This window comes from Pyrus communis, chromosome 4 (assembly GCF_041283825.1).
Source record: "Pyrus communis isolate YQ-2024b chromosome 4, ASM4128382v1, whole genome shotgun sequence".
In the NCBI taxonomy this organism is placed as follows: domain Eukaryota; kingdom Viridiplantae; phylum Streptophyta; class Magnoliopsida; order Rosales; family Rosaceae; genus Pyrus; species Pyrus communis.
This window is the reverse complement of record NC_142568.1, coordinates 20,955,993-20,972,749: the sequence shown is the minus strand read 5'-3', so window position 1 is coordinate 20,972,749 and position 16,757 is coordinate 20,955,993. Positions and strand designations below refer to the sequence as shown.

General features: G+C 40.3%; 2 protein-coding genes across 2 annotated transcripts; one reads left to right on the top strand and one right to left on the bottom strand.

The window, feature by feature from the left end:
• The first annotated feature begins 6,729 nt into the window (after positions 1 to 6,729).
• On the top strand, positions 6,730 to 11,535 carry LOC137721727 (FACT complex subunit SPT16-like). Its single transcript, XM_068460750.2, has 4 exons — positions 6,730 to 6,976; positions 7,250 to 7,342; positions 7,869 to 11,193; positions 11,307 to 11,535. The coding sequence occupies exon 3, from the start codon at positions 7,939 to 7,941 to the stop codon at positions 11,152 to 11,154; it is 3,216 nt and encodes a 1,071-aa protein (XP_068316851.2). The 5' UTR covers positions 6,730 to 6,976; positions 7,250 to 7,342; positions 7,869 to 7,938; the 3' UTR covers positions 11,155 to 11,193; positions 11,307 to 11,535.
• Positions 11,536 to 12,134: 599 nt separating this feature from the next.
• Positions 12,135 to 16,283, bottom strand: LOC137721728 (FACT complex subunit SPT16). The gene is made up of 2 exons (XM_068460751.2): positions 15,960 to 16,283; positions 12,135 to 15,582 (listed from the first exon to the last, which is right to left on the bottom strand). Exon 2 carries the CDS (start codon positions 15,568 to 15,570, stop codon positions 12,361 to 12,363), a length of 3,210 nt encoding a protein of 1,069 aa, XP_068316852.2. The 5' UTR covers positions 15,571 to 15,582; positions 15,960 to 16,283; the 3' UTR covers positions 12,135 to 12,360.
• Positions 16,284 to 16,757: the final 474 nt, after the last annotated feature.

Sequence of the window (16,757 nt, the reverse complement as noted above, 5' to 3'; positions counted from 1 at the left end):
AATGCGATGGAGTCCATCACTTTGCCAGAAAAACATTTGACATTGATGCTTTTCACTTGGATGGAGACATTCCACCCACTAGTGAGTGGTCAAGGTTTATGAGGTTGGATAATCGTTATTTGCACCAAGAATCAAGTTATATGTCTTTGCACTACTAATCAAAAGTCATTGTAATTGTGTGTTGGGGGCAGACAAACGGTAGAGAAAAACAAATACAATATAATATTAGTATTTGTCTACATACTTTGTGTGCATGAACATATTTTTTTAGAAAATGAGAAGGAGAGAGGGGGGAGAGAGAGAGAATGTGTGGGTGAGTGAGATTTTTGTTTTTGGTTTTTTTTTTTTTTTAATATTGAAGATATTTTAATATCATATGTAGGTGAGATTTCAATAAAAAACAGTAAAATTAAGACTTATGAAATTACATTATTGCCCATCATTTTTTTTGTGTGATAAAAGATTAAGTATTCTTTTCACCCTTTTCTGGTTGACAAAAAGAGTTTCATTATTTAATCCCAAGAAAAAGCAAACAAACAAAATATCCATAAATCGAGTCATACTTTAGTTGAAGGATTCAAAACTTCAAAATCATTATTCATCAATAAAAAAAACTTGTTTTTCTCTATTAGAACTATTAGGGGGCGTTTGTTTGCCCTCACTAAGTTGGACTGGACTGGACTGGACTAGCTATTAGTCCAATACTGTGTTTGTTCCATGCTGGAACTAACATTAATGAGACTAAAGGGGACTAGCATGGACAAAACCCTTCACTAAGAGGTCTTAGTGAGACCCCCCAATAACCATGGGACTAGCTAAGACTATCCTCTCTTTCTCATCCTCGTCATGCTCAACGACCACTCCCGACAGACTCCTCGTCATCTCCGGTCACCTAGATCAATCATTAACTTTCCGACTCTCTTTCAGATTCATTTCACAACCAACTTTCATATCAAATATACCAAATTGAAGCTGGGAGTGACAAGATTACGATTTTACCTGAATCAAGGCCAAAATGTGGTCGAATGTGGCCGGAAAATGGCCTGGAAGTATCGGCCTGTTTGGGCTTCTTCAAATCCATGAAAGATTCGAGCATTCAAAGTTAAGATCTCGGTCTAGGGATGGTGATGATTTTTTTTGCGGTGCTAACTTTATCCAATTTAACGAGTGTTGGCCGGAAAACACATCGGGAAACCTGCAACTCGTCGGGAAAATTGGAGTCGTAAGGTTCCATTCGAACAACACATAGTTAGAGAGGGAGGGAGGACAGAGAAATAGAGACTAGGGGTGGGCATAAAAACCGCCAAACCGCAAAACCGCATCGAACCGTAAGAAAAAAAACCGAAAAAAACCGTGTTGACCGGAAAAGTCAACTTTGAGTGAAAAACCGAACCGAACCGTTCATACCGGTTCCGGTTCCGGTTTCGAATAATCAAGAACCGATCGAACCGAACCGAACCGTTTTATTAATAATAAATAAATAAATTATATACACACACACATGTCGTGCTATAATAAGTTGAAAAAATTGGTTTCACTAAATTGCAAAGCAGAGGATCCTATCCCAATTAGGGTTCATTTTCACTTACACACACGGAGACACCTTCTGACCTTCACCACGCCGCTCATTTCAGATTTCCCCCATTCCTATTCCTAAATCCTGATTCTCCCCCATTTCAGATTTCACACAGATGAGATACTGTCATATTGAGAGGGCTTGAGCTTCTTGAGAAGCTTCTTACGCGAACGAAAGGGCTTGAGCTTCCCCGCAAAGACTTCAGCGTTCCCCGCAAAGGCTTCAGCGTTCCCCGCAAAGGCTTCAGCGTTCCCCTGCCCGGTCCCGTCCTCGTTCCTTGCCGCTCCGGCGACGGCGGTGTCCAGGTACCTCGATTTCGATTGCTTGATTGGTTGATTGAATGGTTTTGGAAGAGTCGTAATTTTGCAGTGTTGGGTGAAAATTTGAAGAGTGTTCTGTTTCAATTGCTTGGTTTCTGTGACTTTATTCTTTGACTGTGAGTTGCTTTGCTGCCATTGTTTAGTAAGATGTGGGAAATTTTGTAATGTGAGTTGCTTTGCTGCCATTCTTTGACTGTGAGTTGCTTTGCTGCCATTCATACATATAGAAGCTTCACTAACAAAACCTAGCCTCTCTGCCATTCATACATATAGAAGCTGCACATTATTCTATCACCAACCAGATAAGTTCATACATTATTCATACATATAGAAGCTGCACATTATTCATACATATAGAAGCTGCACATTATTCTATCACCAACCAGATAAGTTCATACATTATTCATACATATAGAAGCTGCACATTATTCATACATATAGAAGCTGCACATTCTCACAGAAATTTAAAATTTAGTTCACCTCTAACAGGCTAGTAGCAAGTTCGCAACCCACCTCTTCATCTTCCATGAATATGGAGGATGATACATCACTTTTTGACATTTTCTCCTGCCCTTGCTGCAAACTAGGTAACATGTCTGCAGATCATCATTTAGAACAACAAACAAAAACCGTGTCACTGCTCCCATGTTAAAGGATAAAACGTTAGACTAGCAACATGTGGAAAAGGATTTAGAAAGTGACTGAATATTTTGAATATTTTGGATATTTTGGATATATAAAATTTTTCATGGTGTGAGTGCTTTTCTTCTGTTTTTGAATATTTTGGCTCGGCAGGAACCTAAGGGACTGAGTTATATACCCCACGAATCTCCTTTTCCTTTTTGAATATCTTCTTTAACTTAATTGTTCATGTTTCGTTGTCCTTCCCTATCTGGCAACTTACACTCCGTGGAGAGAGAGAGAGAGCTGTACATGCATCTTGTAAACTTCGTTGATAGTTTCATCACAATACTCTCTTGCAAGTACATTGACTTTACGTTATTAGGCGTAGTGTATGACCTTACTTTTGTTGGTTAGGTTTTGGTCAGTAGCATCTGCATTGCTTAAGTTTAAGTTTAACAGTAGCATTTCTATTTTTGTTTATTTTAGGGATGACGAACCAATCAACATCACATGGTTTTTGTTCTTCTGTTGCATCTGTTTCTTCATCATCGCCTTCGTCATTACCGGGTCCAACACTATCACCACCAACTGAAACCCAATCCCAACCACCAACTCCACCACAACCACCAACTCAAGCACAATCACCAACTCAACTGAATGCTATTCCTCCATTGCCTCCTCTTGGCTACAGTAGGCGTAGGTCAACAGTGTGGGAGCATTTTGTGGAATACGATGACATAGAAAACATTGTGAAGCCGGATGGGACCAAAGAGACAATAATTAGAAGGAGAGCTAGGTGTAAGTACTGTTCTACTACCTTTGCAGCTAACCCTTCTGGAAATGGTACTTCAACCATTAGAAAACATATTGAGGGAGGAAGATGTAAAAGTTACCCGGGAAAAAATCTAGATAAAAGGCAAAAGACTTTGTCTTTTGATGATGGTGTTGGTACTCTTATGACTAGGGGGAATACGAAAGAGGATTGCATAAAGGCGTTGGTACAAATGGTTGTTTTAGATGAGTTGCCGTTTACACATGTTGAAGGGAGAGGGTTTAGGTTTTTCTGTAGTGTTGTTTGCCCTCATTTTTATCCACCATCTCGTAGGACACTTGCGAGACACTTTGTCCTCATGTTTGATGAAATGAAAGCAAAATTGAAAACAGAGTTAGCCTTACATAGAGTTAGCCTCACAACCGACACCTGGACAAGTATTCAAAAGGTAAACTACATGGTAATAACGGCACATTTCATAGATAGTAATTGGAAGTTGCACAAAAGAATACTAAACTTTTGTGTCATAGCTAATCACAAAGGGAACTCCATTGGAAAACTTCTTGAGGTTTGTTTGCTAGAATGGGGTTTGGAGAATGTTCTAACCATCACGGTCGATAACGCTTCTTCAAACAAGGTGGCAGTAGAGTATTTGAAGACAAAGATGTGTCATTGGCAAAATTCACGAATGATACTCAATGGAAAGCACATGCATGTTAGGTGTTGTGCTCATATTGTTAACTTAATAGTTCAAGATGGTTTGAGGACGTTAGATAAATCCATCTTAGCTATTAGGAATGCGTTGGTGTATGTAACATCTTCTCCACAAAGGGTGGAAGCTTTTAGGAGTTGTGTTAAGAAGGAAAAAATTGAATGCAAGGGTCTTGTTTTTTTAGATGTGCCAACTAGGTGGAATTCCACCTATTTGATGTTAACGAATGCTTTGAAATTTGAAAAAGCTTTTGTGAGAATGGGAGATGATGAGATTGCATACTTGTCATGGTTTGGTGAAGATTTGCTGGAAGAAGAAGAACGGGTGGGTGAACCTTCCAATGGTAAAAAGAGGTATGGGCCACCAAATATGGAAGATTGGAGTAATGCTGCTATTTTTGTCAATTTTTTGAAAGTGTTCTATCAAATGACATTGAAGATGAGTGTTACTTTGCATCCGGCTTGTCATAGTACTTTTTCTGATTTGCTTGCAATTGATGAAGAGATAGTTGATTTGTTCATCGAAGAAGATGTGTTATTGACTCAAACCTACACAAGCTTGATATTGCATGAAATGGCACGAAGCATGAAGGTAAAATTTGATAAGTATTGGGGTGATCTTGTTAAAGTGAATCCTTTTCTATTTGTCGGACTTGTGCTTGATCCAAGATATAAACTGGGTTATGTGCCACATATTTTGAAGCGTCGTGGGTATAGTGTTGATGAAGCCATGGCTAAAAAGGATGAGATAAAAAGCCTAATCTTCAAACTATATGATGAATATGTTCCTTCTTCCAACCAACCAAGTGGTTCTAGTGCTAGTAGTTGTTCTAATACTACTAGTACTATAGCTACTATTGGTGGGGCTAATCCAACTCAACATGGAAGGGGGAAAAAACGAGCTGAAATGGATGAAAGTTGGATAAAAGAAGTTGAAGCAAGTAATGCCGTGCTCTCGAACCATGAGTTTGATAGGTACTTGTTAGATCCCAATGAAAAAGTGGAAGTAGGTCAAGATTTTGATATTTTAAATTGGTGGAAATTGAATGGTATTAAATACCCAGTGTTGGCACTAATTGCAAAGGAAGTTCTTGCAATTCCGGTCTCAACGGTAGCTTCAGAATCTGCCTTTAGCACGGGAGGAAGGATTGTGAACTCATATCGTTCTTCATTGACTCCTCTAATGGTAGAGAGGTTAATTTGTACTCAAAATTGGTTGATGTCAGATAACATCTCAATTTTAGACGATGAGACAATCTTGGAAGATATAGAGTTTTATGAAGCACTTGAAACAGGTATGAATATTTATTTTTCATTACTTTGTTTTTGTTTTTTCTCTTGTTTTATTGCATGCTTACTTTCTTATTTGCTAATGAGTTCTTAATTTTTATATGTTCTAGAAAAAAGGAATGGTGGCACTTCTAGCAATAGCATTGCGGATTCATAAGCTATTCAATCCTAACTTATCACCTTTTACTAGTGATGGTATGTATGTAACTTTAATTTTTTTAGCACCTTCCTTATCACCTTTTCTCCTTAATCTTTCACTTTTATATTTTTCCTTTTGTTAGTATTGAATCTATTGATAGTTAGTGGAATTTATTATTAGGTTGTCGGGTACTGCTTATCGGGTACTGCTTGGAGGGTGAGAACCGCCTTTTGGTGTATGAGTTCATGCCGAAAGGAAGCTTAGAGAATCATCTGTTTAGAAGTAAGTGATGTATTCTTCTAACATTAATCAGAAGCATAGTTCCCCTCCCTCTCCTCTCACAATTGTTTAAGTTATCTGGAATTCCACTTTTATGTATATTTTCTTGCAAATAAACAACAGTTGCATTGGCAATTTTAAGAAGAAAAGGTGATAAGGAAAATATTTTCCCGCAAATCTATTGATAGTTAGTATTTGAATGCATAATGATTTGGTGTTCAAATAATTTATTATTAGGAACCGTAAACCGGCGAGAACCGAATCGGAACCGGTGTAGACCGAACCGTAAGGTTCTAGTAATAAATTTAAGTGGAACCGCACCGAATCGAACCGTTAATATATTGCGGTTCCGGTTCCAGTTTAGGGGTGGAACCGCACCAAACCGCACCGTGCCCACCCCTAATAGAGACTGGAATCAATAAGGAGTTTGACCAGGAATGAGAAAAAGACATGAATTGAGAGGTCTAAGAGGAAAAAAAGAGGGAGAGGGTGGGACGATGAGAGAAGAGGAAAAGAGTGGGACAAAAATTGTAGGAAAAGATGAAGAAAAAGATAAGATCATAATAAAATATTAATAATTTATATATTAAATAATATAATATTAGAATTTGTTATTATCCAGCTTCTTAGTCCAATACTGCACCAAACGCTTAACTAAGTTAGTCCAGTTTAGTCTAGTCTAAGCCAATCCAGCTTAGTCATTAAAGCTAATCCAGTCCGAGATAGTCCGGCGCAACAAACGCCCCCTTAGGGTTTTAGACATGATAGATTTAGGATAAACAAATGGTGATGCTAGGGTTTAATTATAGTGTCTGGGTTTATTGAGAAATATGAGTTTTATTATTAATTTCATTTTGTACTTAATAGTAATTATGCAATAGGGTAACATAGACAATTAACATTTAAAATTTAAGTTGAGTATAGAAAGAGATTATAATATTTTCATCGACCTGAACGACGTCGTTTTTGTTCTTGTATGGAAATTATAAATACAAAGTAAAAATCAGGTCAAGTCTTCATCCACAGCTCTCTCTCTCTCTCTCTCTCTCTCTCTCTCTCTCTCTCTCTCTCTGTTTCCATCTCTCAATTATTTGTAGTTCCCCTCTCAATCTTCTTAATCTTCACAGATTGATCCTAAACCTCTCATTTCGATCCAAATTCATCCTCCAATTCCCCCCAAATCAGCTTCACTTTTCTATTTTGGTACCAGTTTCAGAGACCCAATTGGCAAACGAGTCCTCCTCCGAATCCTCCACCAAAAGCTGGTAAAGTTCAAGTTTTTATTCAATTTGATCAACTGATTTTTTCTTTTTTCCTTCAAATTTTGAGGATTTGATATCCAAGCAGCTGACTTTAGCTTCGTCAATCCGATGATTGTGTTTAGATTCTGCATCGAAAATTACCAAAAAAAAAAAAAAAATTGAATTTCCATCAGTAAATGGATCTTGTTTGTTTCTTCAGAATCTGAAAATTTGAGAAGCAAATTTAGCAACTTGGAAATAATTTTGTCAATGGCTTATTGGAAATGGTTTTTTCAGGTCAGGTATGATGCATCAAGCTGGGAGCTTCATTTGGGAGATTGAGAAATTAGCTGGGAACAAGTTTTCAAAATCTTTTCGATCAATCGCAAAGTAATTACTTAAACAAGTTTTCGATTTCAATCGATTTGTTATTAATTTTTTATGATTAGAAGTTAAATTTATATTGATATTGTTGACTGCTCCAGAGGGATCCTCTGTTTTTCTTTTTTTAATTTTTGTGTGTGTGTGTGTGTGTGTGATACTCTGTTTCGTTCCTGATAATTGGTTGAAAGCAAATCTGAACTTTAATATAACTTCGGCATTAAATTTTGAATGTCAAGATTAAGGGTTGTTGGAAAACAAAGAAAAGATTAAAAATTTTCGAGTTTTAGTGGAAAAGGACGGTTAACAATATACGATTTCTTATTGCCGTTTGAGCTTGAATCTCAATATAGGTAATAAATTTTGATGCCAAGTTCTCAAGAGTGAGTGATATTTGAATTTTACATGTGCTGGTGTTAGTATGTACTATTGGTATTGTATACGGAGAAAGCTAAATCAAGAAAAGTTTTCAGGTCAACTTTTCACTATGTGGAGAGCGGGAAGCGAACTGATAAACATTTGTTATTTCTCACAGTTTATGCTGATCAGCATACTCAGCAGGCTGATTTTCCAAGGTTGTACAACCTATATCTGAAGTGTCATCAATGGCTGAGCAACGAAAAGGTAATGTCAAACCTGCGAATGGGAAGTCATCAGGAACCGCAACAGCAACCGCCAGTGCATATTCCATTGATCTCAATAACTTCAGCAAGCGGTTAAAGATGTTATATTCACATTGGAGGGAACATCGTAGTGATCTATGGGGTGAATCTGATGCACTTGCAATAGCAACTCCTCCAACTTCTGAGGATCTGCGGTATCTGAAATCCTCAGCAATGAATATCTGGTTGCTCGGTTACGAGTTCCCAGAAACTATCATGGTTTTTGCAAAGAAGCAGATCCATGTTTTGTGTAGCCAGAAAAAGGCTTCTCTCCTTGATGTTGTGATAAAGCCTGCAAAAGAGGCTGTTGGTGTTGAAGTGGTGATGCATGTGAAACTCAAAGGCCAGGATGGAACCGGACTGATGGATAGCATATTCCGAGATGTAAATGCCCACTCGAGCTCCGATGTTCCTGTTGTTGGACACATAGCAAGAGAGGCTCCTGAAGGGAAACTTTTGGAGACTTGGAGTGAGAAGTTGAAGAATGCTAATTTTGAGTTGAGTGATGTGACCAATGGGTTCTCAGACTTGTTTGCCGTCAAAGACCCCGTTGAGCTTACATATGTGAAGAAAGCGGCATACTTGACTTCATCAGTGATGAAGACTTTTGTGGTACCTAAGCTTGAGAAGGTCATTGATGAGGAAAAGAAAATTTCCCATTCTTCATTGATGGATGACACGGAAAAGGTCATATTGGAGCCTGCAAAAATTAAGGTGAAGCTGACGGCAGCAAATGTTGATATTTGCTATCCTCCAATTTTTCAGAGTGGAGGACAATTTGATCTGAAGCCAAGTGCTTCAAGCAATGATGAGAACCTTTGTTATGACTCTACTAGTGTGATTATATGTGCTGTCGGATCAAGGTACAAAAGCTACTGCTCCAATATTGCTCGAACTTATCTGATTGATGCAAATTCTACGCAGAGCAAGGCATATGAGGTTCTGCTTAAAGCCCAAGAAGCTGCAATCAGTAATTTAAAATCTGGGAAGAAGTTAAGTGCTGCATACCAAGCTGCGCTCTCAGTAGTTGAAAAGGAGGCTCCAGAGCTGGCTGGAAACTTGACTAAAACAGCTGGAACTGGAATTGGCCTTGAGTTTCGTGAGTCGGGGCTTAATCTTAATGCAAAGAATGACCGAATTTTGAGACCAGGCATGGTTTTCAACGTTTCTCTGGGTTTGCAGAACGTGCAGGCACAGACAAAAGACCCTAAGACCCAGATATTTTCACTGTTAATAGCAGATACAGTTATTGTTGGTAAGGAGACCCCGGAAGTATTGACTAATTCAAGCAAAGCTGTTAAGGATGTGGCGTACTCATTCAATGATGATGATGAAGAAGAAGAGCAGGCAAAACCTAGATCCAGTAGTAAAGGTGCCGGGAGTGCGATGAGTAAGGCCACACTTAGATCAGACAACCATGAAATGTCGAAAGAAGAGCTACGAAGGCAGCACCAAGCCGAACTTGCCCGCCAAAAGAATGAAGAAACTGCTAGAAGACTTGCTGGTGGGGCTTCTGCAGCTAACGACAATCGTGGTGCTGGGAAGACAATTGGTGATCTGATTGCATATAAGAATGTCAATGATCTGCCTGCTCCAAAAGAGTTGATGATTCAGGTTGACCAGAGGAATGAAGCTATCCTCTTGCCGGTTTATGGAAACATGATTCCTTTTCACATAGCCACAGTGAAAAGTGTTTCCAGCCAGCAGGATACTAACCGGAATTGCTACATCCGTATAATCTTTAATGTACCTGGTACTCCGTTTAGCCCTCATGACGCAAACACCCTGAAGTTTCAAGGGTCAATTTTTTTAAAGGAAGTTTCATTCCGTTCCAAGGACCCGAGGCATATAAGTGAAGTAGTACAGCAAATTAAAACTCTTCGCAGGCAGGTTGCCTCAAGGGAATCTGAAAAAGCTGAAAGGGCAACTTTAGTTACGCAGGAGAAGCTGCAAATTTCAGGAGCCAAATTCAAGCCAAAAAGATTGCCAGATCTATGGATTCGCCCCGTTTTTGGGGGTCGTGGAAGAAAGCTCACTGGATCACTGGAGGCCCACGCGAATGGATTCCGGTATTCGACTTCAAGGTCTGAAGAACGTGTCGATGTTATGTTTAGCAATATCAAACATGCATTTTTCCAGCCAGCTGAGAAGGAAATGATTACCCTGCTGCACTTTCATCTGCACGATCATATTATGGTAGGAAACAAAAAGACAAAGGACGTGCAATTTTATGCCGAGGTGATGGATGTAGTGCAGACACTGGGAGGTGGAAGGAGGTCAAACTATGATCCTGATGAGATCGAGGAAGAGCAACGTGAAAGGGAACGAAAGAACAAAATTAATATGGAGTTCCAGAACTTTGTGAACCGAGTAAATGATTCGTGGGGGCAACCTCCATTCAAATCACTTGATCTTGAGTTTGATCAGCCCCTTAGAGAGCTTGGCTTCCATGGAGTACCTCATAAAGCGTCAGCTTACATTGTCCCAACTTCAAGCTGTCTGGTTGAGCTGATAGAGACACCGTTTGTGGTAATTACTCTGAGCGAGATTGAAATAGTAAACCTTGAGAGAGTTGGTCTAGGGCAAAAGAACTTTGATTTGACTATTGTTTTCAAGGACTTCAAGCGAGATGTCTTCCGAATTGATTCTATTCCCTCGACATCTCTAGATGGAATTAAGGAGTGGTTAGATACTACTGATCTCAAGTATTATGAGAGTAGGTTGAATCTCAACTGGCGTCCTATCCTCAAAACCATTACTGATGACCCCGAGAAGTTCATAGAGGATGGTGGATGGGAATTTTTGAACATGGATATTAGTGATTCGGATTCCGACAATTCTCAGGAGTCGGACCATGGGTATGTGCCTTCAGATGTACAGTCGGATTCAGGTTCAGATGAGGAGGATGATGACAGCGAGTCATTGGTGGAGTCGGAAGATGATGAGGAAGAAGAAACCGGAGAAGACTCAGAAGAGGCCGAAGGAAAGACATGGGAAGAGCTGGAGAGGGAAGCAAGCCACGCAGACAGGGAAAAAGGGAATGGGTCGGACAGTGAAGAGGAGAGGGCAAGAAGGAAGGTTAAGGCTTTTGGAAAGGCTCGAGTTCCCGACAAGAGGAACATTGGTGGCAGCCTGCCCAAGAGGCCCAAATTTAGGTGACATTGGTGGCAGTCTTTCTCTGTAGCTAGTCTGGGCGGGGTACCTGCAAGAGATACTCCGACGCTCAAGTCAGTCAATTGATTTTCTATTATCTGCTTTCTCTTGGGTTCTAATTACAAACCTTGATCTTTGGCTCCTCTCCACATTTATAGGACTACATGCTTGGGAAACAAGTACCACGACTTGTCTTCCTCTCCCTCTTCTTTAGTGGTCCTCCGTAGTGGAGGTAGTTATCTAGACATGTTTCCCTTGCATCTGTATACTAATTGTGGGCTTTCCTCACTGTTTTTCTTGCAGACCGCAATTTTTGGATGATTGGTATTGGCCCATAAGTCGAAATTGGATTTTATCCTCCCACACATGGATATATCTTTTACCAAACTTTTGGCACTTTTTTTGGTTGCTTTATGAATCCTGTAGTGAATGTGGTTTTTTGGTAATAAGTTACTTGCAGGTGAAGAAACGCCAACGGGGTAAAATGTATATCCCTTGCGGATGCATGCAAAGCTTGTTTTGGTTGTATTAGGGTAAGGAATGAATATGTTCTTGAACTTGTACTTGGGCGAATGGATGGATGAATTTGAATTTGGACATGAACTGATGGATTTTGGTCTGAATCGTTCACCGTCTTATCCTTCGTTCCAACCAATAACATCGTTCGATTCTCCCTTGCTTCCTCCACAACCCCAGAAATGGCATGCATTTGAATGCATATGGATAAAGAATGGTGGACGTCGGAGCTACGCGCAAAATGATATTATAATCTAAACATCATATTGTCTTTAACCAACTAACCTAACTTACATTGGTAAATAGCAATTTTATTTTTAAGAACAATACGGTGTTGCGAAAAAAATTCGTTCTCTAACTTGGGAAACAAAAGTACAAAAAAATGAGGTGCACTATAGAGCAACATTCATAATTCTTCCAACTGTGGAAATTAAACAAGAAGAACAGAGGCAATCAAAGACCTAAACAAGTTAAGACAACACAAACGGTGATAAAGCTTTTACTTCCAGCATAATACTACAATTTACAAGCAAAAGGTCTAGTCTTACTCCGCATCTGCAACATAAGTCTATTCGGTCCAAAAAGCGATAACGAAATAACTTAAACCGAACTAGTAAAATTAAGAGTTCCAAGTAACTACCGTCAGACGACTTCTTAAAACATTAACATGCGACTGACATGAAACAATCACACGATCTATCTCATCTTACTCCGCTTCGGGATGCTACTACGAGGTGGGGCTCGAGACTTCCCAAAAGCTTTCGCCTTCCTTCTCTTCCGGTCCTCCTCACTGTCTGATTCGTTCCCCTTCTCCCTATCTGCATTGCTTGCTTCCCTCTCCAGCTCATCCCACGATAACCCATCCTCATCTGACTCTGCTTCTCCGTCCTCATCCTCAGACTCCACAACCGATTCACTATCAGAATCCTCATCATCCGATTCTTCTGATTCAGCAGATTCAATATCTGATGGTTCATAACCCTGGTCTGACTCCTCCGACTGTTCAGACTCTGAATCAGACGCTTCCAAATTCAAAAATTCCCAACCTCCATCTTCAATGAAGCTCTGCGGGTCATCGGTGATTGTCTTCAGTATCTGTTTCCAGTTGAGATTCAGCCTGCTCTCATAATACTTGAGGTCAGTTGTGTCGAGCCATTCCTTGATACCATCAAGTGCTGTTGAAGGGATCGAATCAATCCGGAGAACGTCCTTTTTGAAGTCCTTGAATACAATTGTCATGTCAAAATTCTTCTGCCCAAGGCCAACTCTTTCCAGATTCACAATCTCAATCTCGCTTAGACTGACAACAAGGAAAGGAGTTTCTATCAGTTCAACCAAGCAGGTTGAAGTAGGGACAATAAATGCCGATGATTTATGAGGTACACCATGGAAACCAAGCTCTCTCAGAGGTTGATCAAACTCAAGGTCCCTAAACTGTGACTGCCCCCAAAGCTCATTAACCCGATTCACAAAGTTCTGAAAATCCATATTTATTTTGTTCTTCCTATCCCTCTCCCGCTGCTCTTCTTCAATCTCATCTGGGTCATAGGCAGACCTCCTACTACCTCCCAAGGTCTGAACTGTGTCCATCACCTCAACATAGAATTGCACGTTTTTTGTTTTCTTGTTGCCCACCATGATGTCATCGTGCAGATAAAAGTGGAGGAGAGTGATCATCTCATTCTCCGCTGGCTGGAAAAAGGCATGCTTAATATTTGCAAACATAACATCCAGGCGCTCCTCTTGCCTGGTGGTAGAATAACGAAACCCATTTGCATGAGCTTCAAGAGTACCAGGAATCTTTCTTCCACGGCCACCAAAAACAGGTCGAATCCAAAGATCAGACAATCTTATTGGCTTAAATCTGTTACCAGCTATTTGGAGTTTCTCCTGAGTAACCAGTGTCGCCTTCTCAGCTATCAAGGACTCCCTGGACACAACTTGCCTTCGCAGCCCTTTAATCGCCTGTACCACTTCACTTATGTGCCTTGGATCCTTGGAGCGAAATGAAACTTCTTTTAAATATATAGACCCAAGGTTCTTCAGTGAGTTGGCATCATGAGGACTAAAAGGAGTCCCAGGGACATTAAACATGATTCTGATATAACAGTTCCGATTCGTGTCCTGTTGACTGGAAACTGTCCTTATGGTTGCAACATGAAAAGGGATCATACTGCCATAAATAGGCAACAGAACAGCTTCATTCTTCTGGTCAATCTGAATCATTAGTTGATTCAGACCTTTTGGTGGAGCGACATCATTTACATTCTTGTAGGCAATTAAATCCGTTAAAGCCCTTGCTGCAGAACGATTGTCACCCGGTGCAGATCCAGCACCAGCAAGTCTGCGGGCAGTTTCTTCATTTTTCTGACGGGCAAGTTCTGCCTGATGTTGCCTGCGGAGTTCCTCCTTCGAAATCTCATGATTGTCTGACCTCAATGTTGTCTTGGACATTAAGGCCTCCCTTCCATTAGCCTCATCTTTCGGTTTTTTGGGCTTTTCAGCTTCCTCTTCATCTCCATCATTAAAGGAGTATGCCACATCCTGAAGATTCTTAGAGCTTCTACTTGTCACCACCTCTGGCTTGTCATTGCTAATAACTACAGTGTCCGCAAGCAACAAAGCGTAGTTTTGGTTTTTGGGATTGCTGCGACCACTCTGTAAGTTCTGAAACCCAAGTGACACATTAAAGACCATGCCTACTTTCACCAACCGCTCATTCTTTGCATTTATATTCAACCCAGATTCACGGAACTCAAGGCCGATACCAGTCCCAGCCGATTTTGTCAAATTTGATACTAATTCAGGAGCCTCCTTCTCCACCACAGCAAGGGCAGCTTGATAAGCAGCACTGACCTTCTTCCCAGGCTTCAACTCACTAATGGCTGCATTATGGGCCTTGAAGAGAACTTCATATGCCTTGCTCTGACTGGAAGTAGCATCAATCAGAAAGGTCCTGGCAATATTTGAGCAGTAACTCTTGTAGCGGGACCCAACAGCACATATGATCGCGCTAGCTGAATCATAATAAAGCAACTCATCATTGCTAGCAGCACTGGGTCTGAGATCAAACTGTCCTCCACTCTGAAATATTGGGGGGTAACAGATATCAACATTATCAGCCCGGAGCTTCACTTTAGCTTTAGATGGTTCCATAATAGCTTTCTCTGCCTCATCCATTAAAGAAGAATGGGTGACTTTCTTCTCCTCATCAATAACAGTCTCAAGCTTTTTAACAACTACTTCGGTCATGACACTAGCAGACAAGACAGCAGCTCTCTTGATATTTAAAATCTCGTCATTGTCCTTAACAGCAAACAGGTCAGACAACCCATTTGTTACATCGCCCAACTGAAAATTTGCTTCCTCAAGCTTCTTGGACCATGTTTCCAAGAGGTTTCCCTCAGGGGCCTCCCTTGCAATATGTCCAACGACAGCTGTGTCATGGCCATCAGCCTTCGATTGAGTACGAATGGCACGGAAAATTGCCTCCATCAGAGCACTTCCATCATCACTCTTTGTCTTCTCATGCATCACAACATCAACACCCACAGCTTCCTTGGCAGACTTTTTAACAACTTCCAACAAAGACACCTTCTTTGTACTGCACAAGAAATGAATCTGCTTCTTCATGAAAACCATAATGGTCTCTGGAAACTCATAACCCACCAGCCAAATATTCAATGCTGAAGATTTAAGGTACCGCAGATCTTCTGATGCTTTTGGTGTCGCTATTGCAACAACATCAGAAGAACCCCACAAATCAGATCGATGTTTATTCCAGTGAGAATAAAGTAACTTCAATCTCTCACTGAAGACTTTCAAATCAATGTTATAGGCACTTCCTGCTCCAGCTGCAGTCTTCCCATTAGCGGGCTGGCTATTTCCATTTCGACGATCAGCCATTACAACCAGTTTCTACATATGACAAACATCAACTTATCACTTTCAGACAATTAAATATATTTTTTAACTCAAGAACAAAATTCGCACTTTATCAATATCCAAATTTTTATTTTTATTTTTATTTTTTGCAATAAAAGTCCTAAAAATCTCAATTAGGGTTTCGCACAAGTTTACTAGGGTTTCACGACAACATCAACATTCATAGAAAGCTAAAATTATATCCGGAAAACCCCCGAAAATCATCGTCACCAACTCCCTTTCGACTTTCCAATAAAAAATCCCCAACTCGATAACCAAATTAGGGTTCCTATTACCTCCCCAAACATACAAAAATCGTCGAAAACCACTAAATTAATCCATGAACAGCTATACAGAAACAGAAATCGTACCTTTCCGAACCTTCAGGAACGGCCTTCTGCGAATTTCTGCGGCTCCGCAATGTCGAATAGGGTTTCAGTTTGGGGCTCTAGGGCTTCGCGGCGACAAGTACCCGATACATTGACCAAAACGCAAATTTTAGAGTGAGAGATAGAGCGAGAGAGGGAGAGAGAGAACCTAGGGTTTCGAAGCGAGGGATGAGAGAGAAAGAGAGAGAGTTTGAAGAGGTAGAGAGAGAGAAAGAGAGAAAGAGAGAGAGAGAGATGGAAAAATGAAAAATCGCAGGGAAGGTTTTTTCGAATCGGAGAAGAGTGAGTGGGGGATTTATGGTTTTCGAGGGCTCTGGAGAACGGGTGCTTTAAAGGAACTGATTTTTCCTTGTGACGAAAAAGGACTGAGGATTATGAAATTTTACTTCCCCATTTGGGTGGTTTCTGTAGTCATTGCCATTTTCTACGAGGGTATTTTCGGGGATTGAGTCTTGTTTTGTCAGGGTGTGGGGTTTTGGGTCCGACGGTGTCGTTTGGTTGCGAGGGAAAATGTAAACAAGCGTTGGGCTTGGGCTCTGCGGCGTCGTTTTGGAGTTACTCGTGGCGGGAACGATTCTGGGCTTTGTTAAAAATAAGGCGGGAAAATCATGATTTGGTAAAGTTGTTTGGAGGTGAAGCATCTGATTCTGTGATTTTTGACATTTTAATTTTGTATTTACATGCAATTTTATTCATAATTTTAGTAAGTAATAAACAGTTGTGGTGATTGATAACAAAAAAAATTTACCAGATCATAATTTCGGTTAATAACAATTTGGT

Excerpts from the sequence above, each read along its gene's own strand:
- LOC137721728 (XM_068460751.2), bottom strand. The coding sequence starts at position 15,570 with ATGGCTGATCGTCGAAATGGAAATAGCCAGCCCGCTAATGGGAAGACT.
- LOC137721727 (XM_068460750.2), top strand. The coding sequence starts at position 7,939 with ATGGCTGAGCAACGAAAAGGTAATGTCAAACCTGCGAATGGGAAGTCA.